The 26,067-nt window shown below is 32.9% G+C and overlaps 1 protein-coding gene across 2 annotated transcripts; it reads left to right on the top strand.

Annotated features, from left to right (window-relative positions):
- Positions 1 to 20,009: 20,009 nt before the first annotated feature.
- Positions 20,010 to 23,353, top strand: LOC120265230 (mitochondrial phosphate carrier protein 1, mitochondrial). Of its 2 annotated transcripts, XM_039273184.1 has the most exons (7): positions 20,010 to 20,347; positions 21,113 to 21,462; positions 21,556 to 21,599; positions 22,099 to 22,313; positions 22,443 to 22,567; positions 22,987 to 23,050; positions 23,142 to 23,353. In XM_039273184.1, exons 1-6 carry the CDS (start codon positions 20,195 to 20,197, stop codon positions 23,030 to 23,032), a joined length of 933 nt encoding a protein of 310 aa, XP_039129118.1. In that variant the 5' UTR covers positions 20,010 to 20,194; the 3' UTR covers positions 23,033 to 23,050; positions 23,142 to 23,353. The 2 variants fall into 2 exon arrangements, with proteins under 2 accessions (XP_039129118.1, XP_039129069.1); XM_039273135.1 differs by having other exon boundaries at positions 22,987 to 23,353.
- The last annotated feature ends 2,714 nt before the right edge of the window (positions 23,354 to 26,067 follow it).

Genomic DNA, 26,067 nt, shown 5'->3' with positions numbered 1-26,067 from the left:
TATGGACCAGAAATAAACGAAATATTATAAAAAAAGGTGATAAACTTTTTATATTTCAACCCTTTTTTTTTTTACAAAATAACCCCTTTAAAATCTCTAAATCACAGTCCCTGATTTTTTTCTTTTCATGATTATGGTAAGGTATTATTATTCTTTCTGAAATGTTCTGACAAAGTTGGCTTGCAATATTTTTAAATTTTTTTTATATTAAAATAGATGACCTCTATTTTTAATTTAAAAAATCAATTTATATAAATTTTAATTATTTTCACACTTTTAGTTGAAATTTTGAGAGGTAACAAAAAAAAATTATAAATTTATTAAATAATTTTCATATGAACATAATTGAAAATATGTAAAACCATCAATAATGACTATACTATTTCTATTAGTATAGATCAAATGTATATTATAATTTTTTTTTTCAATTATTTTGTAATGTCATCCAAAAAGGAGAATATTAACTTTCTTAAATTAGTCCAAGACTTCAGCTAAATAAGCCAGGGCTAAATTAACTGTCTTGTAATTGTTGAGATATATTTAATAATTTAATTATTAAGGTAGTTTACATTTAGAATATTATTAATCAATTGTAATTTTTTAATAATATTATTATTAGAAAAATATTTTATATTTAAAATTACTACAAACTATATTTTTTCGGCTTCTTCATCAATGGATTTGTTAATCAACCCTAATAAAAAAAACTTAGCCATAGCAATGTATTTCTTATTCATGCACCGATAAAATAAAAAATCATATTGATGCACTGCATCAATTTATTTCTTATTTCTAATGTGATTTTCGATGATGCAATGGACTATTTATTAATTTTAAATAATAATAATATATGAATGTGAAAATTCATTATAGTTTTTAATTATTATAATATTATTATTTTGTTTTCTTCCTTATTTAAGTTTTTAATAATAATGGGTTATAAAGTATATCATGCGTTACTTGATTTGGATATGTTTGTTTGGGACATGACAAGACTGGCAACAACGGTTCCACAACTTCCTTTCCAATCACATGTTTTCAGGACCGTCAAATATTGACAAACCATGCAATTCTGGGCTAAAACAATGTGTTTTTATGAAAAGTGATGTTTGATAATTTCAAATAAAAAATTATTTAAAAATAATAATTAATTAATTAATTAATTAGTGTGTTTTTATGAAAAATGAAATTTGGCAGAGCTGGAAATAAATTTATAACAAAATGTTGGATTTTAATTTAAATTGGTAACCAAAGCCTTTATCGGTGTTTCTCATTGATTTATATTATTAGGGGTTATCAAGGAATAAATACGGTGATGCATTAATTTTGATAGCTTGATTGACCCCTATGAATTTATTAATTCGATCATATGTCACATGGGATGACATACACGAAAGAAAAAAAAGGACATCCTCCCATAGAAGGCCCAATGTACAATAAATGAACATGAGTCCTATAATGTTTATGTAGTGCTGCAACAATATTTCCGATCTAGAGATTTAATAATGGATGTATTTATTCATTATTTATGTAACAATCTATTATAACAGACGGTGGTTAATATTCAAAATGATAATATTAAATAAAATATTTATTAAAATGTTAATATAAAATAATTATTAAAATATTAACATATTAAAAAAAAATAAAGCTATACTTAGAGAATTATATTTTAATCACTCCTAATGACAAACTACCTATATTTATATACACCGTCATAACATCAAATATCTTATAATTCAAGTTCATAATCAAATACTCTACATAGTGATCCCAATTAATTAATTAATTAATTAATTGATTAATCAAGTATGATTATAATAAAAGAAGTAATTAATTAAGTGTGTCAAGCATAGTTAATGATTTATCAGGTGAATCCAGAGGTGAACTTGACCAGAATCACATGCACCCACTTTTATTCAAATTGTTCAAATACTACCTGTCCCTGATGATAACATCACTGGCACAGTCCAAACATCCTTAGCCCATTCCACTTCCCAATTTATCACTAGTTGTCCTTATTTTTTTCTATTTTTATTTTCATATAATGTATATATATAATGTGAATAAAATAAATAAACTACAATTCATTATAAAAAAAACAAAACAACAAAGAAAAATAGATAATATTGTTAACAATAAAATTAAATTATCGCATGCAGAAAAGGAGATAAACTGTAATAATAAACAATTAAAATCAGTTGAGAACTTCCAAGCCAAGATTAGGTGTGCTAGACACTACTCTAAGACTAAATTTGTCCCTCCATACAGGGTATGCCAGCGTCACTATGGTTGCTAGGGTTAACCGGAGTTTGGTTATAAATCCTTATTTAGCAAGTGTCATTAAAGATGAGCCTAAGTGGTGGCCAAATAAAAGTGAAGCAATGATTGGAAGCTCAATGCAATAGATGAGGAAATGTGTTGAGGTCTTCAAGAAGCAAGAAGGAGCATGTTGAAAAAAGGTTCAGGTTAGAACAATACCCAAGAGACACACGTATATATGCAAGCAAAAATTAATGAGGCTTACCCAATAATAGTAAAACTATGGATTGGTAAGCATCAACCAATAAAGGAAATGACCATTGGACGAGCATCCAATGCTCAAAACAGAATGGAGAAAACTTGTTTTGGTTGTCTTGTATAACACCCAATAATCCCCTACTACAACCATAACTTAAGCTATTATAAAGTATATGTATTTAATAACCATTAATAGTGGATATGAAGAAAATCAAAGTTTCCAGCGAGATAGTAAACTCAGCTATAGATTGAGGATTTAACAAAAGTAATGTAATATCTAGAAGGACAAAAGGAATCACAGACTTTCATAAGATCAAAGTTGAGGTGTCTTTTACAAGACTTGAACCTTAGCTCTCCAATAAAATTTATGACTAATAGGAATATTAGTGAACCAAATTTTGAATTACAACTACTGAATTGGAATTTAACTTTATTGAAAATCTTATGTGACACTTGAGCAAAGTCAAGGTCAGTGGTTGCTTGGCCATATACTCTATACATCTCATGTAGGCAAGTGAAGGTATCATAGGAAATTCATAAAGTAAATTTCTAATTCATTCGACTTTAGTGTCAGTAGAATTAAGTGCAATTAGTTTAACTTCTATGATTCTCTTAGCGTTAAGATTCTGCTTAGCAAATTTCTATTAGATAGATCCTCCTCTAAGTAAGAATACTTAGCCTAAGGTGGATTCCAAATCTAGTAAGTTAGATATCCAATTGGCATTTTGATGAGTACATAACATACACAAAGAAAACATGTTATTTGCATGCACTTAGCATGTCTTCTTGCATAGCATTTTATTTTTTTAGTCCTACTTTGAGTATTTTACACTTTATTAAATAGGTAAATAGGTTTTGGGACAAAAGAAAGCAACTACCAGCTAATCGGAGCGAAACAAGTGGAAAAAGAGTATTCTAAAGAATAGCTCGGCCTATGCACAAACCGTGCAGAAGTCCGAAAGCAATATTTTGAACCCACATTCCAAGAACAAGGCAGCCTTCTCCTTGCACAGTCTTGCTTGATTAAGCATGGGCGTGCTTAAGGTCATGCAGATTACTGAAAATAGTATTTTTGCATGATTTGAGTTTTAAATTTTGCCAGTAAAGTACAGGGCCTTAAACATGTCCCAAACATGGCAGTGCACTAGTCATACTTGTAGTTAAAAGCCCAAAAGTTAGATTTTTGAAGGGACTTTTTTGGTGGAGAATGAAGGTGACGACTAAGGTTTGAAGGGAGAGCCGAAGACAACCATTGAAGGACGGAATGACACCATGACGTTGTTCTTGCAGTCCTTTGGCATCATGATTGACGACTTGGTCTTCTCCAACCTCGAAGTTCCATCACATCAATTAAGAGAAGTTTTAAAGATTTTTTTTATGATGAATTCAATTTTGTCTCTTGTTTTGGTCTGTAATTGGTTACTTTTTAACATAAGATGCTAACCGTCATTCGCTGTATTGGGCCAAGAATCTCAAGACTATTTATATTTGATTTCCTTTCATTTATATTAGCTTTGAGTACTCTCATGAATTTTCTATGTTGCTTTATACTTGCAATTACTAGTGCGAGATCCTCAATCGCAATTCGATTGTAATTAGGATTGAGAAATCAATCATATTAAGCCACACATAGAAGATAAAGGTTAAGTGCACATCTAGAGATATTGTGTATGGTGTTGAACTCTCCGGATTATGGTTAAACCTAATAAATGGATTCACAGAGTGTCATTCAATCATAGGGTAATGATCTATTATGATATAGGACCAAGGGAATCAATTAATTTAGAAATCTCCACAGTTCAAAAATGCTCAACAAACAGCTAATATTAAAAATCAATACAAGGATGTCTTGAGGGGATTTAGTCTAAGATACCGCTTCATTTCTTGATTTTAACCCAAATTCGTCATCTCTCCTTCTTAACTTTCAATTTTCATAATTAGGGTTAGCAACACCGATCCATTTCTTCCAGCTAGATAATAGAGGGTGAATTAATACTAAGAGAAATGGTCCCTGTGGATTCAACTACCCAATCTTTCGGGTACACTTTACTACTTATTAAGACCTGTGCACTTACGGTATCTACGTAAGGGGTGTATCATATCAGAATACCCTCAACCACATTAGGACATCTACTATATCTTAGTCCAAAATATATAGGGCTCTTTAGAAATCTGAGAAGTCTCTTAAGAGCAATCCCCTATTCTTGATTTGGATTATTAGGTTATATGCTCAATCTAGCTATGACATAAGCAATATTAGGTCTGGTTCTGTTCGTAAGATATATGACGGATCCTATAATCTTGGCAAAGTGATCCTAATCAACGAATTTACCTTTATTCTTCTCTAGGTGTACACCAGGATCATCAGGTGTAATAGTAGGTTTATAGTCCAAATTCTCAGTGTAATGAAATTGGGATAAAGTGATGCCAAAGATTGATCTAGAAAGCATGATTCCTAGAATCACATTAGCTTCTCCTATGCCCTTCTTTGTCAAAATTACTACATAAGAAACTCTTGATATCATTAACCAGGTCTATGTCAAGTATAAATTTAAGTAAGTCATCAACATATAAATAGACGATGACATATTTACCATCCATAGATTTTTTTTGTAAACACACCTATAATTGTTTATAAGAACTCCATAAGAAATAAGAGTAGACTGAACTTTGCATGTCACTACTTAGGGGCTTGCTTAAGTCTATAGAGACATTTTACAAGTTTGCAAACATTGTGCTATCGTCCAGGATTAACAAACCCTTCATGTTGTTCTATGTAAATCTCTTCCTCTAGATCATCATTTAAGGAGACAGCTTTTACATCAATTTGATGATTTCAAGATTGAGTGAAGAAGCAAGAGCTATCATAGACCTAATGGTAGTGGTATGAGCAACAAGGGAATAGCTATCAAAGTAATCAATCCCTCCTTCTGCTTGAACCCTTTTGCAACTAATCTGGCCTTAAAACTTTTCAATAGAGTTATCATGTTTCAATTTCTTCATGAAGACTCACTTGCAATCTAGTGGCTTATTCCCAAGAGGTAGAGAAATAAGGATCCAGGTATTACTTATGATTAAGTTATACTCATCATATATCACTTCCTTCCAGAATACTAAATTAAGTAAAGTCATGGCTTCATATATAATAAGAGATAGAAGTATCTTTAATCATAAATGTCATCAAATCATCTCTTAGCTTCTTCTAAAATCTATCCCTCTTACTCTTAGGTTCTTCTACATAAACAAGGTTAGACCTACTAGAGGGATCAACAATCAAAGGCACAGGAGATGTGGAATGCATAACTGTCATTAGAGGAAAAATGTTCTCAAAATAGACTACATCTCTAGCTTCAGTGATAGAATTTCTAGATATCTCATTTACTTCTAATTTAATTACTAAGAATCTTCAAACATTACTATCTAAGGCATAATATATGAAATAATGGTTTTAGAACCAATCTTCCTTGTTCTTGGTTAGGGGATCTTAACTTTTACTAGGTACCCAATCACACTTTAAATTAGTTAAGTTGTGGAGCCTTTTCTTTCCAAAGTTCGTAAAATCCTGTGCTTCAATCCTCAAAGTAATCCTCAAGTGCTCCAAAACTTAGCAACATGGAATTTTCCATGTCTATTAATATTTTACATTTCCTTTCAGCAACTCCATTAGATTCAAATGTGTATGGAGCAGTAAACTAGTGGATAGTACCATTCTCTTCTCAAGGTATTCGAATTCCCTTTATAAGATTTAAACATCTTAATGGTTTTCCCTAATTGGTTTTTAGATTCTTCTCTGAAAATCATAAACTTGCTAAGAGCTTCATTTTTTATTCTAATAAGATAGGTGTGACAATACTTGGAGTGATTAGAGGAGGGTATTGGCCGAGATTTGGCTCGGCCTAGCAAAACCTACCGAGTCAACAGAACCAATAGGCTAATTGGGCCTATTTTTCTTTTTTTTCTTTTTAAAATTAAAACAACAAGATTAACAAAATCTCCACCACTTATAATTTGAACTCATGACCGTTCTCATCTCAATTCATAGCCTAACCACTTAACCAAAGTTTTTTTTTTGTTAAATCGGTGGAAACTAAAAATTAGAATAGTTTTAAAAAAATAAAAAAAGTATTTTCACTTTTTTCCCATCTGAAAATACCCCTCTTCATCCCATTATTTTTGTATTTAATATTATTTTATTTACTTTAATTATTATTTTTAGTTTGCATAGATAATTGGAGGCTCATCAAAGTTTGGCAGTAATAAGCATAAATAGGAAGTTTAAAAGCTAGTGACTTTTTCTTCAATGATAAAATCATTAGTACAACAATGCCTCCTAAGTGCAAGCAAAAGCCAAAACTTGATGTTGATGCGTAAGTAAGGGGGTGCAATTCCGATCCAAGGTAAGAAAAATATGCAAACTTTGATTCCTCTCACACTCAAAGGGATGTGTTCGCAACTTAATTCGATAGGTAAGTGAATTAAGCTGAAGCCCTTTATTTTTTTTTAATCATTTTGAATTATTTTGAGTTGTCTTGAAGTATTCTGATTTATTTTTTTATATTTTTAAATAATTATTTTTAAAAAACCATTATCTGGTTTTCATTTTGTTTATTATTTTTGATAATATAACAATAATAAAGTGTGGATCACTTGGTTAAAGAGTTTGGGATAAAGCCTTTGGTCTTGGGTTTGATCCCTCCACGCTACATTCAACAATATAGTTTTTTACTTAATAATAAAAATAGCATTTAAATAATAATCCCTCCATGCGACATTCAACGCTATAGTTTTTAATTTAATAAAAAAAGATATAAAAAATTATCCCTTCATGCTACATTTAGGACCTGTTTGGCTGCAAAATAAAAAAATATGGCATAATTTTATTATGTAGGAAGTGCAAGTGATTATTACAGAAATTGTGACATATTTTATTCTTATAGAATGAGTGTTTGGGTAACAAAATAAAAAAAATTACGGAGATTGGGCGATCAACGAATGGACCGGTGGTGGATCGGTGGCTGGTCGCCGGAGGTCGGTCGAACCACCGGTGGCCGGTCGTTGGAGGCCAGCCGGTAAGCGGCCGGATCGCCGGAGGTCAGCCGGACCACCGGTGGATAGTCGGCGTGTCAATGGAGGTCTGTCGGACCGGCGGTCAATCGCCGAAGGCTTGCCGGACCGCCGGTGTTTTACCGGAGATCGGCTGGACCAGGGGCCGGTCACCGGAGACTGGTCGAACCGCCGGTGGCCAGTCACCGGAGGTCTGCCAGACCGTCAGTTGGTCGCCAGAGGCTAGTCGGACCGTTGGTAGGCCCATGGCTGGTGGCTGTATGGAAAGGAAGAGTGAGACTTTTTACAATGAGAAAATATTCCACTCTTAGTGGAATATTTTTTTATGCCATAATACCTATATTATGCCATAATTTTATACTCTAAAAATAAGTACCCAAACAGCCAATATGGCATAATTCTCAGAAAATGTTAAATTATGCCATACTGCACGGATTATGGCATAATTTCTGGCTATCCAAACAGACCTTTAACACTATAATTCTTAATATAATATAAAAAAATATTTATACAATAATTAAAAAAATTTGAAAAATAAAATAACTCGTCGGGCCTAGACTCGACAGCATGTGAGATGAATCGAACTAGGTTCTCGTCACTCTTAAAGAATCCATGACCAACCTGTCAGGTCAACTACTATAGACCGAGCCAATTATAGGTCGGGTCCAATAAGTGCACTTAATAAGTCCGTGCCCTCTTCTAGAAGTGATCATCTATGAAAATAATGAAATAATGGTTTTCATCTCTAGTGGAAGTTCCGTTGGAATTACAAATATCACTATGAATAAATTCAACCTAATCTTAAATGACAAATTTCATAAGATTAAACATTCAACATATAGATGATGAAGAAGAAGATAAAGGGCTTTCAATGAATGGAAAAACAGAAGGTTCATAAATATTGAGTATGAAAAGACCACAATTTACAAAACTTTTTCATACAAACATATTTCCTTTGGAAATTACAAGATATACCACTGGCTTCTAAAACTATCTTGAAGCAATTTTGAATAAGATGTCATCTTCAAATCAATTCTTCCTCACCTTAGCATGTAAACTATTGATTCATCTCCAAGAGTTACATATCACCCACTTAAGACCTAGTAGGTGGAGAAGTAAAAATGGTCAACACAAATGTGGACATTAGCACCTAAATCTGACGGCTATTCTAGGGTTTAGCAAGCTAAGTCAATAGAAGAGATAAAGGTAATTAACGTTAACTCGACGGAAAGTGCACCCATTTCAAGCACATTGACTTGTGGTTTGGGAGGACCAATATTTTTCTTCATAGGTTCATTTGTCCTGAAGAACAGTCGCGAGCATTATGATTGGTCCTACCATAAATAAAACAATTTTGAAAGTTCTTCTTAGAAGATCTATGAGCAAGAGGTTTAGGGTGGCGAGCAATGTGAGAATAGGTGTGAGTGTGCTTGCCCTTATCTTAGAGTATTTCGCTTTAGAAGACAATTGAGGGCCTCTAGTGGAGGAATGAGAGCTCCTAAAGCTGTCACTATGGCCTTGAATTTAAAAAAGATTCATTTTCACCTCTCATTCCTAATGGTGTTATAGACTCCTATAAAGTCCAAAGAATCAATCTTGTGTCTAAAGACATTGGCAAAACTAATCCAAGATGGTGGAAGCTTCTTCAAAGTCAATAGAAATGATGTTGCATTCATTATCATTATGGGACACTTCTCTACAACATTAAGATAGTCCTAAAATGTTTGGTCCTATTTACCTATATCAACTATGTCTACTATCTTATAGTTTTCAAACTCTATGCTAAGGTGGTTATTTTAGTGACATTATTAAATTTGTACTCTCTCTCTCTCTCTCTCTCTCAACTAAGTAAAATCTCTCTGGTAGTCTTGAAATCAAATATATGTTATAGAGTATATCAAAAAGGATACTGAGGATCGTATGCCTACATGAAAATAAATTTCTTCATGATTTTTACTCTAATGTGTCAAAGTTTGAGGTCAATCGATAGTTAAGATAGACAATCTGCAAAATCAATTAGGACCAAAGTTAGAGGATTCAGAATCATATGGGTTTCTAAGAGCAGAATAAAGTCCTAGATTTAAAAGCTAGAATTCAGCTTAGTTTTTCCGTCCTAAAAAGTTTATTTTTAATCTAATTTGACGGGCCAACACAAGGCATCTAATTGTTCTTTAGACATGGTGTACAAGGTGTGTGATAATTCTGGTAAAGTGTAAGATAAAAATAAGGAATAACAATACTCTCACTCACTTACCTACTATGCAGTGTTGAACTAGCAATTGCACTAGTTGCTCAAGTAATGTAGTAAGTGATTAAACTGTAATTCCTTTGAGGACTATGAGTACAAGTACTAACTTCTTTCTATTATCTTACCAATGAAACAATCATGATTACAAGTATTAAAGAAAACTAAATAAAAAACAATAAAAAAATGACACCTAGTTAGGAAAAATCCAATCATTCAAAAGTAGTACACATATAAGAATATCCTAGGATTTTAATACAATGAGACGTCAATATTAGTTGGAATTTTGAGTCTATTAGATTGTAGAAATTTCTAAATTATGTTGATAACTTTCTTGAGTCTATTAACAACTAGTCCTATGAGAAGATAGATTGAAATCCCTTTCTAATCTAATCCCTTACAACAACATTAAACACTCTGTGAATCACGCTATTAGGTTTGACCCTAATCTGGAACAATTGCAACACCTTTCTCTAAGGGCACTTATAACTCTTTTCAACTATGGTAGATTTATATGCAAGAGAATTTCTAATTCTCAATTGCACAAATCAAATATGAATTAAAGCTCTTGCTTTATATAATTTATTGCAAGGAAAAAAAAATTATTATTAAGTGTCAAACCCTATACTTTAGGGTTTTTTGTGTGTGGGTGATGGGTATGTATGTACATACATAAAATATGTGAGTATGTATGTATAAAGGTAAGTATGAAAGTATGTATGTATAAAGGTATGTATAATAGTATGTATAAAGGTATGCATGAGTATCTTATCATCTTAGGAGGTTATTTATTAAGTGTCAAACCCTATACTCTAGGTTAGGGTTACTAGGTTTTGATTAATGAGTCCTTGCAATGTATTAGTCAAAACCTACTCCTAGGTAGGATGACTTTGTGACATAGCTTGTCGCATGTAGTATAGTATTCTCTCCTTCTATAAAATGAGAACCCTTGTAACCCTTGGGGGTATGAATGAAAGAGATAAGCTTTGAGTAAATAGCTCTTGTGTTCTTGTTCTCATCATCCTCTCCATAACTCCCCAACCTTTTTTCTTTGCTTCCTTTGCTTCACTTTGATAACTCTCACAACCCCATAGTTACAAGGGGTCTCATTTTATAGAATACTATGCTACATGTGACAAGCTATGTCAAAAAATTATCCTAACTAGGAGTAGGTTTTGACTAATACATTACAAGGACTCATTAATCAAACCTAGTAACCCTAACCTAGAGTATAGGGTTTGACACTTAATAAATAACCTCCTAAGATGATAAAACACTCATACATACCTTTATAAATACTCTTATACATACTTTTATATATACATACTCTCATGCATACCTTTATACATACATACTCTCATATTTTATGCATGTGCATACATACCCATCACCCGAATTTTTGGATGTATGGTTTATGTTCCAATTACTCCACCACAATGGAGTAAGATGGCCCCTCAAAGGAGGTTGGGAATTTATGTTGGGTATGAGTCTCCATCTATAATAAAATATCTAGAACCATTGATAGGAGGTTTATTCACAGATTAATTTGTTGAGATTAGTTGGAATGAATTATCAAAATATTATCTTGATCCTCATACTAAACATTGTGAACTACTAGTTTAAAAGATAATTCATATGGAAAAGTTTACCTAGAATAATTGCCAAATACATTTATAGACCCAAAAAAAAGTGACTAAACCATATATACCAATTGTTAATGCTCCAATAAAAATTAATGTCCCTGTTGGACAAGTTAATGTTGCAAATGAATCCAAAGTATGCATGAAGCGTAGTAGATCCATCAGCTCAAAGATAAAAAATCTCAGAAAAGAAAAGAAGCTAAGAACCTAAATGGCCAAATTGAGGAAGCAATAAATTATGTTATGAATAAAATAAAATAGAACCTAAATGATGTCAATATTGACAATATTTTTGCATATAATATAGTGCTAAATATGATAAATAATGAGGATCATAAACCAAAGTCTGTTAAAGAATGCAGATAAAGAAATGATTAGCCAAAATGGAAAAATACAATTGAGTTAAAGTTAAACTCGCTTAAAAAGTAAAAAAGTTTTTGGCAACTATAAATGAGTATAAAGCGAGTTGGATATAAAAGTGTAAAGCGAGTTGGATATAAATGAGTATCAATGTGAAAACGAAATGAGAAAGGTGGCATTATGAGATATAAGGAACAACTTGTGGCTTAAGGATTTTCGCAAAAACCTGGCATTGGCTATGATGAAACATACTCACCTCTGGTAAATGTAACTACTTTTTGATACTTAATTAGTTTGGCAATATATTAAACACTAGATTTGCATATGATAGATATTGTTATAGCTTATTTATATGGATCACTTGATAGTGAAATCCATATGAAACTCCTTGAATGATTTAAAATTCCTAAAGCATGCAATTCAAGTCCCCAAGAACATTATTCAATAAATTAAGCAAGTCTCTATATGGCCTAAACCAATCTGGGCGCTTCTGATATAACTGTCTTAGTGAATATTTGTTAAAAGAAGGATATAAAAATGATCCTATTTGTCTATATATTTTTATAAAAAGATATAAAAAGAATGAGTTTGTTATTCTTGCAATTTATGTTGATGACTTAAATATTATTGAAACTCCACAAAAGCTTCCAAAAGCAATAAATAACTTAAAGAAAGAATTTGAGATGAAGGATTTCAGAAGAACAAAGTTGTGCCTTGGGTTGTATGTAAATTGAACATCTGAAAAGTGGTATTTTTTGTGTATAAAAAAGCTTATACAAAAAAAGTAGTAAATGGTTTTATATGACCACCCCAATATTGTAAGGTCACTAGATGTGAATAAAGATCTTTTTCGGCCTCGAGAAAGTAATAAGGAATTACTTGGTCCTAAAGTATTATATCTTAGTGTAATTGGAACACTAATGTAACTTGCAGGCCATTTACAACCCGAAATATCATTTGCTGTTAATTTATTAACAAAATATAGTTCTTTTGTCATATGAAAGCATTTGAATAATGGAGTAAACATATACTTTGCTGCCTTTGAGGTACAATGGATATGGGCATGTTTTTCCCAAATATACATAAATCAAATTTGATTGGTTATATAGATGCAAGGCATTTATCTTACCCAAATAATGACTAGTCACAAACATGTTATTTATTTGCATGTGGTAATACAACTATTTTCATATCAATCTATGAACAAACTATAACAGCCACATCATCTAATCATACAGAAGTTTTAGTAATATATAAAGCAAGCTGAATATGTGTTTTTGTTAAGATCTGTAATTCAACACATTCGAGGAACTTATGGTTTACCTTTAGGAAAAATGATCCCAGCAGTCTTATATAACAATAATGTTGCATGTATTACCCAACTAAAAAACTGATATGTCAAAGTGGATAGAACAAAACATATTTCACCAAAAAAAATTTTCACTCATGATCTCAGAAAAATGGTGTCCATTCAAGTGATAATCTGTTATACTTGTTTACCAAGACACTTCCTACTATAATATTTTAAAAGTTAGTCTGTAATATTGAAGTTAGTCAACTCAAAGATCTCAACTGATATTATCATGAGGGGGAGTTAATACACGCTATACTTTTTTTCCTTTAATTATAATTTTTCCCATTGGGTTTTCTTGGTAAGGTTTTTAATGAGATTGCAATTATAGAGTTATCAAGGATCACGTGCTTTTTCCCCCCTTTACTAGGTTTTTATCCTATTGGGTTTTTACTAGTAAGGTTTTAATGAGGCATGCCCTTTAATTATACACATCCAAAGGGGAGTGTTATGAAATATGGATGCGTTAAGGATACAAATATGGATGCGTTTCTCCATTAATATTCCTTCAAGTTTCAACTACATTTGTAATCTATATCCATAAATCCAATAAATGGGTTCTAATCTATACCTTTGTATAGTATGTGTGGAAAGATGAAACTCTTCTCTCATTTTTGTTGCTTATTAACTTCCCTTAGGTAGTTTCAGGTATGAATTTTGTTTTTATGAATTTGTTTTTACTATATATATACATCATAAATTCATCATTTATTTAACACTTATTTATTAGTTGTATTATTGTTATTAATTTAGGAAGAATATTCAAAACTATGGTTTAAAAAAAATACTATTTATATGAGTCTTTCTTTAATGAAATGTGGGCATACTATGCATTAGGGCCATGCACATGCATGGACCTAATCCTTTAATACACCAAGGCCCTTATCTTGTGTATGCTGAAGTTTGAACCTACTTCCTCAGTATAACACAAATACTATACTCAAAAAATCTGATACTAATAAACCAAGAGATCGCTAACTATTTATATGAATGTGCTCTTCTCTTTTCTTTTTTCTAATGAAATGACTTGACTTCCTCTTTTTCTCAATTTTATTTTACTTGTCACCAATATATTAAGTTTTGATGTTCTAAATTGAACTAAAATGTTTTTTTTTTATTTTTACTTATATAAAATTTCGATTGTACTATATATATATTATTCTCATATTTTATATCTAATATATATCTAATATCTAATGATATATATATCTACTTTTACATTAAAATCGATTGTATAACAATAAGAAAAGCTATGATTTATTTATTAAAATCATATATATATATATATATATAAAGATATACATTATAAATAATTAAATTAAAGGTAGAGTGCTAAATAATTTTCAAAAGTATTCTTTAATAGTTTGAATGTAAAAAATCACAATTTTTTATGAAGAATATTTTAAATATTTATTTTCCAAAAAACATATTTATTTCAAAATAAAAAAAATCGGGTAAATTTTTTGGAGGGGTCCCAAACTTTGGTTTGGTTTCATTTTGGATTCCCAACTTTAATTTATTTCAAAATGGGTACCAAACTTTAAAATCTATTTCACTAGTTGGGTACCCTGGTATCTCCGGCCACTTTTTAATTACGTGGCTGCCGTGAAAACCTTGTCAGCAACCTGGTGAATGCCACATCATCTATTAAGGCCACATCAACAGCCCCCTCACGTGAGCACTAAACCTTTCACCCTTTCAAAATGGCCTTCAAAATGGTTTTGGAAAGCTGAGGGAGAAAGATCGGGAGAAGGCATGGGAGAAGGCATGAGCAAAAACATCTCAGATCTTGACATGGGTTTGGTGATGGTCCCTGTCGCGCTCTCTTGAAGATGGCATTCGTCAATGAACCTTTATCATGAACCTCTATCATGTTGCGCTCTCTTGTCAGTTGAAGGATGTGTAGGTGTCATTGACACGAGCACGAACCAACCAAGGGATAGAGGCCACCAAGTTTGAAAATTTCACTAACTAGTGTGTATGTAATAGATAATAATTAGAAGTGATGAGATGATTAATTAGTTATGTTGAATGGTTGTAATTAACAAGTAAGATTTGGTTAGGAGTTTGTTAGAAGTTTACAAATGGTCCTGGCATATCAGATGTTTGTTAAAATGCCAAGTGGTATATTACATATGCTGGAGGGAAAATGTAACTTGCATTTGAACATATTACTAATGAAATTCATGGTTACTTCTTCAGTTTGAAAAAAAATTCCTATCTTAGTATTCTGAAATTGATGTGATGGAACCTATTTAGGCCTTTGATTGGGTTGATTGCCTTCTTGTTTTAAAACATAAAACTTAAACAATGTACTTGGATGAGATAATTAACTTGGATCAGCCCATCACAACTGATTATTTCATCAGAGAGTGGAAACACATTATGATAAAATTGGAATAGGCTTAAACAATGTAACATATACTCATAGTAATCATGATCAATAAGACAACCACTATGCTATCAGCTATATGATTCCATGTGTGTTATCCAACTCTGCTTATCAGTAATCGTCCACTTGAGCTCTGAACAGTTTTTTTCAGAAAAGAAACAACACCAACCAGATGAGAAATATCAGTGTACACTGACTGAAATGGCCACTATAAAACTAAAATTTTGCAGTTTTTCATTGTGCAGGTTGGCAATTGTATACCTAGAACAGTGTTTAAATATCCCATCATAAATTTAAAAAGCAAGACTGCAGATTTTTCATTGACTATAACAGTGGGTACAAGATGTTTTCAAGCTAGACCTGAACAAAAAATTACAAAGCCAAAATTGGCATGGTAAACAATGCACCAACTAATCACCTTGGGATATAATGTTTAGTGCATGGTACCCAACTGACAAAAACTTGTAAGTATTCTAGTACCCATGCTCACAAAAAAAAAAAAGGTTACATAACCATTCCATTTTGAAATTGATTCATTTTAACCAAAAAAAGCTCCAACTCCTAGTGGTAGCCACACTCTCTTCCTTTTCTCAGGATCCCTTGCTCTTGTCCCTTCTGCAGCATTCTTGTGTTTCCTTTGTGGGTGTATGTCATGTGATGCATCTTCCTTTTGAATGTTGCTTGATTTTTTACCACCCCTTCTAGTTAATTTTGTAATTCTGGATTGAGTTCCTGCTAAGGTCTGATCCACAGTATATGTTGAAAGTGGGTCTATAACCACCTGCAGTAGACAATAGAACAAGATAAAAATAAATAGAAGATAGCAGAACGAAACAAAGCAATAGAAAGATCCCAACTCTGAAGTGCATGAGAACGAAACAAAGCAAAGATGGAAACATCTAACTTTATCAATACATAAAAACCATAGTCTGGAAGTACATGAGTTAGCTAGTCTTCCAATATATATAACTCATCTAAATTAGTAGGGAAAACTATATATTTTGGTTCATTTATTGAAAATTCCACCAATAAACCAATTCTATAGTCAAAGATTTCATCATCACCAACACCAAATCTATTGAAATGTTCATTTGTTTTCAAAAATCTAGATAACAAGGCATCTAATCAACCGTGGATGGAACCAAATGAGAAATCTATCAACTAATCTGAAAAATAACAAAATCAGTCACATATACATCCATCTAACAAATGAAATTAACTTGCATATCTTCACATATACATCCATTCCAAAAGGTCCAGAACAATGGGGTTTTAGGGTTTCGGTCTACTCACAGTAATCTGGCGCGTTGTCGCCCTCCTGCCGCCTCTCCCAATTGACAGCCATCTTCAAGGTGTGCACCCTCTTCTACTTCATCGCCGCCGGCAATGGGTGAGACCTAAAGCTTTGCCGAACTGAAGAACCTCTCCTTTCACTTTGTTTCTTCAAAAGAGGAAGAACCCAGAAGAAGAGAGAACATGGATTGTTGATGGTGACCGTTGCAGAGGTTTCTCGACACGTGGGTGATGGGTGAGAGGTTTAGTGCTCACGTGAGGGGGCTGCTGATGTGGCCTTAATAGATGATGTGGCATTCACCAGGTTGCTGACAAGGTTTTCAGGGCAGCCACGTAATTAAAAAGTGGCCAGAGATACCAGGGTACCCAACTGGTGAAATAGATTTTAAAGTTTGGTATCCATTTTGAAATAAATTAAACTTGGGAATCCAAAATGAAACCAAACCAAAGTTTGGGACCCCTCCAAAAAAATTTACATCACAAAACAATGACACCATCCTTTTTATTTTATGCAATTTTCTTTTGTCTCTTCCCACCTACTTGTCATCAATTTTGTCACAAGACCATCTATGCTTTTTCCTCCATTTATGTCATCAACATCACCCATTTCGCCATTGTATCTTAATTTTTATTATTATTATTTTTATTTTATTTTCACCACTTCCAAACACTTTCCTTTAACTGAAAGGAGCCGGGACCAATAAGATATATTATACGCATTCAGTCACCAGAAGATTGCTTCTTTTCTGATTGGTCCCTTTAATATCTTCTATATCCTTTTAGTCCTCCACTTTTGAATTTTTTTTATTTTTTTATTTTTTATTTTTTATTTTTTTTTGTCTTTATCATCTTGAAATTTTTTATAATGTTAAAAATATCACTACATCATCATTGCCAGAGCTCTCTTACCTTGAGCACGGCCATAGGTGAACTCAAGAGGGTGAAATAGTCCCCATCACCTAAACCCCCAAGCACATATGCAAGCTTGCCATCCCTCTCGTTTGCTACCAGCATAGGTACCAATAAACAATACTAGAGATAATTTGGTAATTTCATGTGAATTAAAATTTAAAAATAAGGAACCAAGAAATAGTCTAGTGGTTTTCTTCCTTGCTTGTGTTTGGGAGGTCTCGAGTTCGAAACCTCTCAGACACAATGCAAAAAAATAAAATGATGTTTGTCGCTAATTTGTCAAAAAAAAAAAAAATTAAAAAAAAATTATTTAAAAAGTAAGAACGTTTTAAATATCTGAAAATATGAGAAAATTTTTTTAATTAAATTGTAAGTAAAGGATCTCTTATTACTTTTATTTTATATAAATATAATGTGATTTAAAGGGGAAAACCAACAAACTTTAATTTTAACTAAAAGCATGATTTTATACATTGCAAAGATGGGTGAAAATATGTGTTATTAAATGTGTTTGTGTTCGAATAAACAAAAATTAAGAAAGAAAGAAAAATCCATAATCGATGTAATTACAAATTTTGCAAGGAAAATGAAGCGAAAAAAACCACACACAAAATGTCGTGTTTATTTGATATATGCTTTGAAATGAAGGCAAAGAACGTGAAAGCATGAACACATGCATGCTGCATGCATGATTATTCAAAAGTATATGTTTGTGTAGAATATTATTATGGTATTATGGTTCTTGATAGATATATATATATATATATATATATATATAAGCAACAAGTTACATGTGGGATGTTCCCCTTCATTGCAGACTTTGACAAGATTTTCATTCAAATAATTTTATCTCTTTTAAGGAATTGCATGGCTTTTTTATTTTATGAGCATTTCCATTTTCTTTGTTTCTTTTATATTTTTCCCCCTTGTGATTATGTTGTTTCATTTACGCACATAATTTAAGGTTTTTGTTGGGTATATATGCAAAACCCCTAAAAATACATTTTATTTTATTTTTATATATTTAAAATTATTTTTGAGGCCTGTATTGATCTATTAGAGCCATAAAAAAAAATTGGAACCTCAACTCTTAAATCTTCTATTTTATAGAATTTTAAGTACTTATTAGTGTTATTCGCATGAAATATTTCTTTATTTTTTCTTTGTTTCATATGTCTAGATGTCAGTGCTAAACTATAAAAAAAAATAAAAAAAATATTTGAAATTTGAAATCCCTACTCTAACACCATAAATTAAATTATGGATTTTTAAGTAAAAAAATTAATTGTGTTCAATTATTTTTAAGATCTAGTTCCAATGTACTGATTTTTTTTTTATAAACATATAATTGGTACAATGTTGTATTCTTCTTAAGTTGTGAAACCAACATTAATAATGTTGTATTTTTTAAAAGAAATAAATACAATTATTTTTTTATCTATTGGAGTCTGTAACAATTTCAGATTGAGTAATTTAATAATCAATAAGAATATATTTAACTTTATTATGATTAGATCCCGTGCATATTCAAATCCTGTCATCTCTATTTAAGATTACTAAACTCTATATAGAATTATATAAAAACTCTATTTAAGATTACTAAACTCTATATAGAATTATATAAAAAACTGAAGTTCTTTTTAGAAAAATAATTTATATAAATAACAAAAATTAAGAGACCATTTCCTCTAATATCTTCTTTGTTAAAAATAAATAAATTCAGAAAAGTTCCTATATAAAACAATTTTTTATATTATTTTAATTAAATAAATAAATCATTTGAGACTATTAAAACTATTCAAAAGAACACATTGAATTAGCAGTAAGCGACTTAATCCAAATTACTATTTTATATTTTATACATTAATATAAATAATATGGTTTTGTTTTTAAAATATTGCCCTTGAATTAAAGAGTCTACAATCTACATGCTTAGTAGATCTTCAGATCCTACTTGTAAACTAATCCCGAGGCAAACATGAGGTATATATTTCACGCCATTGTGGCATCAAACACAACCAAAAACGTTTTCAAACTTCAAAAAAAAAATGTGGCTATAATTTTTAACAAATCACAAGAATATAACCACAATTTCCCACCCACATTTCACAAAATACCCCCACCTAGATGGCATATACGTTGGATAGAGCGTGGGCAAAATAGTAATTTCAGATCCCCAAGGGTTTTAAGGGTTTATAGCGCGTGACTGCGAATAAAAAGCGCACCTTTTTATTCTTCATTCTTGTTCACTCCAATGGCGTCCATGGTTCTCTCCTGCCAACGTGGTCTCATTCCCTTCTCTCGAGGCGGCGAGAGATCCTTGGAGAGCTTGATGGCTTTATGCTTGTGATCTCCAGCTTCTCTGGAGCTCGAGAACCCTAGCAAAGGAGTAGCGTTTGAGGGGAAAGGTGGCGGAGATGGGAGAAGGAATGGAGGCGAAGGGGTGGTGGAAAGGGCTTAGGGTTTTTAGCCCGGAGTACTATGCTTTGTGTGCTGCGGGTGGGATGCTGAGCGCTGGGACTACCCATCTTGCGATTACGCCCTTTGATGTCTTGAAAGTTAACATGCAGGTGAGGTTTTTTTTTTTGTTCTGCTGTTTCAATTTTAGTTTGGTGTTTCTCTTGATTAATAGTTATGGAATGTGAGATTTTTATATTGTGGGTTTGATTTAGTGCATCCTGGAGGAATAGTTTTTAGCTAAAAGTTAGTTTATTTTTGTCATTTGCTTGCCAACTTTTGATAAAATAGGGCAAAATAGTAGGAGAGGTAGCTTAAGAAAAGCTTATGTTTGAAGAACGAGGTTAGAGAGGCAGAGAAGTTTTGCAGCCTTCACACATGGGCTGAAAACCCGAGAAATGAGAAATTTGTAAAAAAAAAAAGTTATCTTTTTGGTAAAACCTATATAATATAATGATCCGAATATATCAAAATTTTTAAAAAAAAAACATGTTATGAGTTCTTCCTATGGTATGCACTGCAGGATTTGTATGTTTAGTATGTGCACAGTTACTGTTGTAGTGTTCTAAGAAAGTCCTTGGAGTTTCTTTGAGTAACCAAAGTATCTTTGTGCAAATTTTCGCTGTTCAGGTTCTTGGAGAAAAGATTTATGCAGTTTCCTTGTCTTATTGCTGTTGCATGTTTTGATTTGCATCATTATTCACTAGAAAAAGAAAATTCACATTGCTATCATATTTCATTTGAAGTAAATTTTCTGTTGTATTGTGTGTCTTTTTTTTTTAAGTACCTGGGTAAGGTCGTAATTGGTATTTCTATATTTGTGATCCTGGCCCTTGAATTATGATGGGTTAGGGTGTTGATGTATATTGCATTTTCAGGTGAACCCTGTTAAGTATAACAGCATGTTTTCGGGCTTGAAAATTCTGGTGAAAGAACAAGGCCCTTCATCTCTTTGGAGGGGTTGGGCTGGCAAGTTCTTTGGATATGGTGTTCAAGGTGGCTGCAAGTTTGGACTTTATGAATACTTCAAACGGATGTATTCAGATGCTCTGGTTGGACAGAACAAGAGCATTATCTTCTTTCTCAGCAGTGCATCCGCTCAGGCAATTGCAGATGTTGCTCTTTGCCCTTTTGAAGCTGTCAAAGTCCGTGTTCAGGCACAGCCTTGGTTTGCCAAGGGGTTGGCTGATGGTTTTCCAAAGTTAAAAGCCTCAGAGGGCTTTTCAGGGTAAGTAACCTAGATATGGTTAACTTTTTGTTTGTTTGTTAGTTTATCATTGTTAATTCTAAAGTTTGTGTTCAAATTTCATTTCAACTGCAGCTTTTACAAAGGGCTTTTTCCACTTTGGGGTCGCAATCTTCCATGTAATTTTCTCTCCCTCTTTCTTATTGGAAAATATGCTCAACAAGGTGCAGTACTGTGTGCATGTGTTAACCCTTTCAGACAATTTTTTCACTGTCATGCCTTGCTCCCTTGGATGAATCTTTTTCTTTTTTTAATATAGTTATTTTCTCCTTATTATCCAAATATGTATTGTGTGAAATGTTAGTCCCAGAAAGCATGCAACTAAACCAAAAACCATTTAATTGTCCATATAACTGTTTTTTATTAGTTGGAACAAGCTTACCATATTATAAATTTGATTTTGATATGTTTCATGATTAGTAACAGCATAATTGGTAGACTTATATATTAAGCAAATCAATGCAGCTTTATAGATTTCATTTCCTTAGTTGTCCATGTTCTGTTCCTTTTATTTGTAGAGTTGGTCTTTCTTCTCATTTTTCTTGGAGTGAATTGTTCTTTCTAGTTATTGCTTCATGACCTTTCATGAGTTAACGTTTGTTAAGTATGTTTGGCCAGTTTCCATTCTTATGTTTTCAACATTTGAACACTCGGTGGACTTTTTATACCGTAAAGTCATACAAACAAAGAAAGAGGATTGTTCAAGAGCTCAGCAGCTTGCTGTGACTTGTGTAGCTGGTTATGCGTCAGGGACTATTGGTACCATTGTTTCAAATCCAGCGGACAACATTGTTGCTTCTCTTTATAATAAAAAGGCTGACAGTATAGTTCAGGTAACATCTCCTTATAAAGATGTGCTTTCTCAGTCGTCCTTGTGCCTCCTGTCCAAGATAAACCATTCTAATGCCCTTAATTCACAAGTAATATGGTTAGACATAATATATTCATCTCACACTTTGCAGGCTGTGAAGAAAATCGGACTTCTCAATTTATTTACGAGAAGCCTTCCTATCCGGATCACACTTGTGGGACCTGTTGTAACTTTGCAATGGTTCTTCTATGATACCATTAAAGTATTAACTGGACTGTATGTATCCCTACTCTGAAAAATTATGCCTAATGCATTTTTATTCTTTTGCCTCATGGTTTCTTATAGATGAATGTTTTCAATTAGTTTTACTCTCCATATTATTCATAATAATTCAGTAATAATTCAGTATAATGTCACTGCATCCTTAAAATTAAACTATTTTTTTCATCACAAGCAAACACAGCTGCATTTATTAGTCTCAGAAAAAAGCAGTGCACTCCTTTAATTAATTCTGGGATAAATATTTGCACAAATTACATGTTTGTGTCATAATCCTAACTTTCTTCTTTTCTACAAATGAATGGAGAAAAATCCTTTAAAGTACGGAGAAACTTGTTATATTTTAGATAGGCTATGTGCTAAATTGTCTAATTGGAATAAGTTTGATGATCTCTTTCTGCTTGGATATCTTTCAGGCCGACGAGTGGAGGAGTTATCACTGATTTGGATGAAGAACACTGATTTCTTTCTGAATTTCGGGCAGGCTCTCTTTGTTTCTTCATTTTTACAGATAGTTTTTTGCTTTTAAAGCTCAATAACCATATGACAACATCAGATTTTTATTACCCAGGAGAAGGCTGCATACTTGTTAAGATGATCACAGGATTTGCTCAGTAGTTGGCATACCCTTTGTTATGATGATTGGTAGCAGATCTTTCTGTCCTATCATCATAATTTTGGGAGCATTATGATACAATTCACATTCTTTATCGGATTAAGAAATTTTATGTAATATGTACATATGAAAAAAATTTCAGTCATCAGCGCAGAAATTTTTTCGTATCTGTTATTCTGCAGCCAAGAGGAGATTGTCAAAAGGTTGTTCTTTTTGCTTATGTATCTCCTTCAAAATCCTTAAATAACACATTTATTTTACAAAGTTTATTGGGGAAAAAATGCTTATATATATATATATATATATAAATGTTTCATAGCTAATGCCATTTTGATCTCTTAAAGAAAAATTATTTGTTGATTGTTTAACAAAAGTCTGTGTGTATATTGCTGGCAAGGGTAATAGCTTGGATACATGTAACAACAATGAAAGTAGCGTAAGTTTGAAGTCAGAGGATGTTTAGGTGACATAGGCTTCCATGGTTATTTTTTTTTTTTCAAAATTTATCAATAAGTAAATTGCTTAATAGTCTCTGTGAATTCTTTTATTCTAACTAATTAGTTATTGGGGATTCTAATTAATTAGTTATTGTGTGTGTGTATGTGTGTGTCAATGTGTGTATTATATTTATATGTATAACTTGTCTCACTATCTACACATGAGTTAATAGTAAGCATATGAAAAAAATTAGAACAAAAATGAGAATTTATTAGCTAGCAAGTATAATTAGACATAGAATAAATGAATGGTTAGCATATTAACTGTACTTACAATTTACAAATTTTGTAACAGAATGGAACTTGTCTCATGTGGTCACGTGAGCATGTCAAACATTGATGGCCTCATGTGGTCATGTGAACATGTCAAGCATTGGCGAGAATTCCAATGATGCAATCATGAATCCTTTTTCTCCAATGAAAGCCATTAATTAAACTGATAATTAAGCACTTAAACTTTTTTTTTTTTTTTACCTCATATAAGCCCGCCATGGTTCTTGGGGGCTTCATCATTAGCAATTGGTTTAATATCCAGCTTGGTTTCTCTACTTTTTTTTTCTTCTCATTTGGTCCCTTTACTCATAAATACAGCTAACTAATCCCTCTACTCTTGAAAATGATTCTACTTAGTCCTTTCTACTCTAAAATAGACCAAATAGTAGCTGTATTTTTAAAAGTAGAGAGACCAATTAACTGTATTTTCAAAAGTAGAGGGACTAGATAGGAAAAGATTAATGATAGAGGGACCTATGTTGGGCCATTTTCAAGAGTAGAGGAATTAGTCGAACGCATTTATGAGTAGAAAGACCAAAAGGGAAGAGAGAAAAATAGAGGGACTAATTCGGGTATTATACCTTAGCAATTCATCTCGCTTTTCTCAGTCAAACTCTGGTGGCTAAAAGGGTCTCACAGGCACCAGAGGGGTAGTTTCCGAGGTAGCTGCACTGGTGGCCCATTGACCGTTTGTGACTCAGCCTGAACTCAATTGCCAGAGTTTTTCCTGTCTACAGCTCCAGTAGGTCGGGTACTTTGGTTGTCAAAATTCCTGCGTCTCTTCTTCTGGAAGCTTTCTTTTGTTCCTGAGTATCATTCCAAACAGAATCTAGGGATTTAGCGCGTCCCACCACTTCAGCATAAGTACTCAAATGCAGAGGTGCTAGCCCCTGCAAATATGGGGATGCAACCCCTCCTCGCATCGATTCGCTCGGCTATGATTGTCCTCTGCTAGTTTCGAAGCATACTTAGATAGCCAATCAAACTCCACTTTGTATTCATCTACTAATCTATTCCCCTGGGTCAACCGGATGAACTGTCGCTCTAGTTGCCTTTGATTGTCCGTCCTGGGTAAAGTACTTTCAGAAAAGCGCCTTCCTCAATTCTTCCCATGATTCAAACTCCTTTCCTTGCCGGATCCTAATTTCCCCATTATACTAATCATTCGCAGGTCCTTGAATCATGTAGATGCCGAACCTGAACTTCTCTTATGAAGTACAGTTCATTATAGCAAAAGCTTTCTCCATTTTTGTCACCTACTGGTCTATCTTATTTGGATTGGTGGTTCCCTTCAAATGGCGAGGGTCTTGTATTCCCAAATTCCATAATTGTCCTCTGTTTGGGTTCCTTAGGGGGAGGAGAAGGAGGAGGTGGTGTTGGTTGTTGAGATAGACGTTGCTCCAGCACCAACCCCACTACTTCTCGTAATAAGTCCAGCATCATCCCCTGACTGTTGGCAGAATCTGTTCGGTCTCCACTTTGGGCTTCTTAAGCAGGAGGAGTGACTGGATCCTCCACCAAAATCCTCCTAGCCAGTTTCGCAACCCTTTGCTTTTCTCGCTCTTCCATAAGTATGCGATACTCACGACCTTGCACCATTATTGATGATAACATAGCTAGGTCAATATTATCTCGAAGGGGATCCACAAGACCAAGACGGCGGAGTATTGCTTAATGAATAGTCATATGCGATAGCTGTTTCTTCAGAAAGACCGTCCTTATGCATCCAACTTCCAATGTCCCACTGCATCATGCGAATATCGGTCTCTTCTTCATACATCTCTCTCATGGTTCTTGCTATCAATGAGCTGAAATCTAGGGTGTTTATGCTTATCACCATAGAAAATGACGGCATAAGAGGGTGGACTATTGCTCAACTAGGCAATTCATAGCCTTCTAACTTCCTCAATCGCTTTTTCCCCCCTTTCTACTCTTTCCGGATAAGTTGCTCAACTGCTTCCTTATCATATCCCGAGGCTAGCTGCTCGCGACCCTGCTTATATCCTGAAGTCATCTTCTTCCTAACAAAACATAAGAATCAATGCACAAAGAACAATAAGAAATATTAGACTTAACTTACCCTCTACCAAAGGTCATTAATCTTCCTAAGA

The sequence above is a fragment of the Dioscorea cayenensis genome, chromosome 1 (assembly GCF_009730915.1).
Source record: "Dioscorea cayenensis subsp. rotundata cultivar TDr96_F1 chromosome 1, TDr96_F1_v2_PseudoChromosome.rev07_lg8_w22 25.fasta, whole genome shotgun sequence".
NCBI classification, from domain to species: Eukaryota; Viridiplantae; Streptophyta; class Magnoliopsida; order Dioscoreales; family Dioscoreaceae; genus Dioscorea; species Dioscorea cayenensis.
Note: the sequence above shows the minus strand (reverse complement) of the source record. Positions and strands in the feature narration are given on the sequence as shown.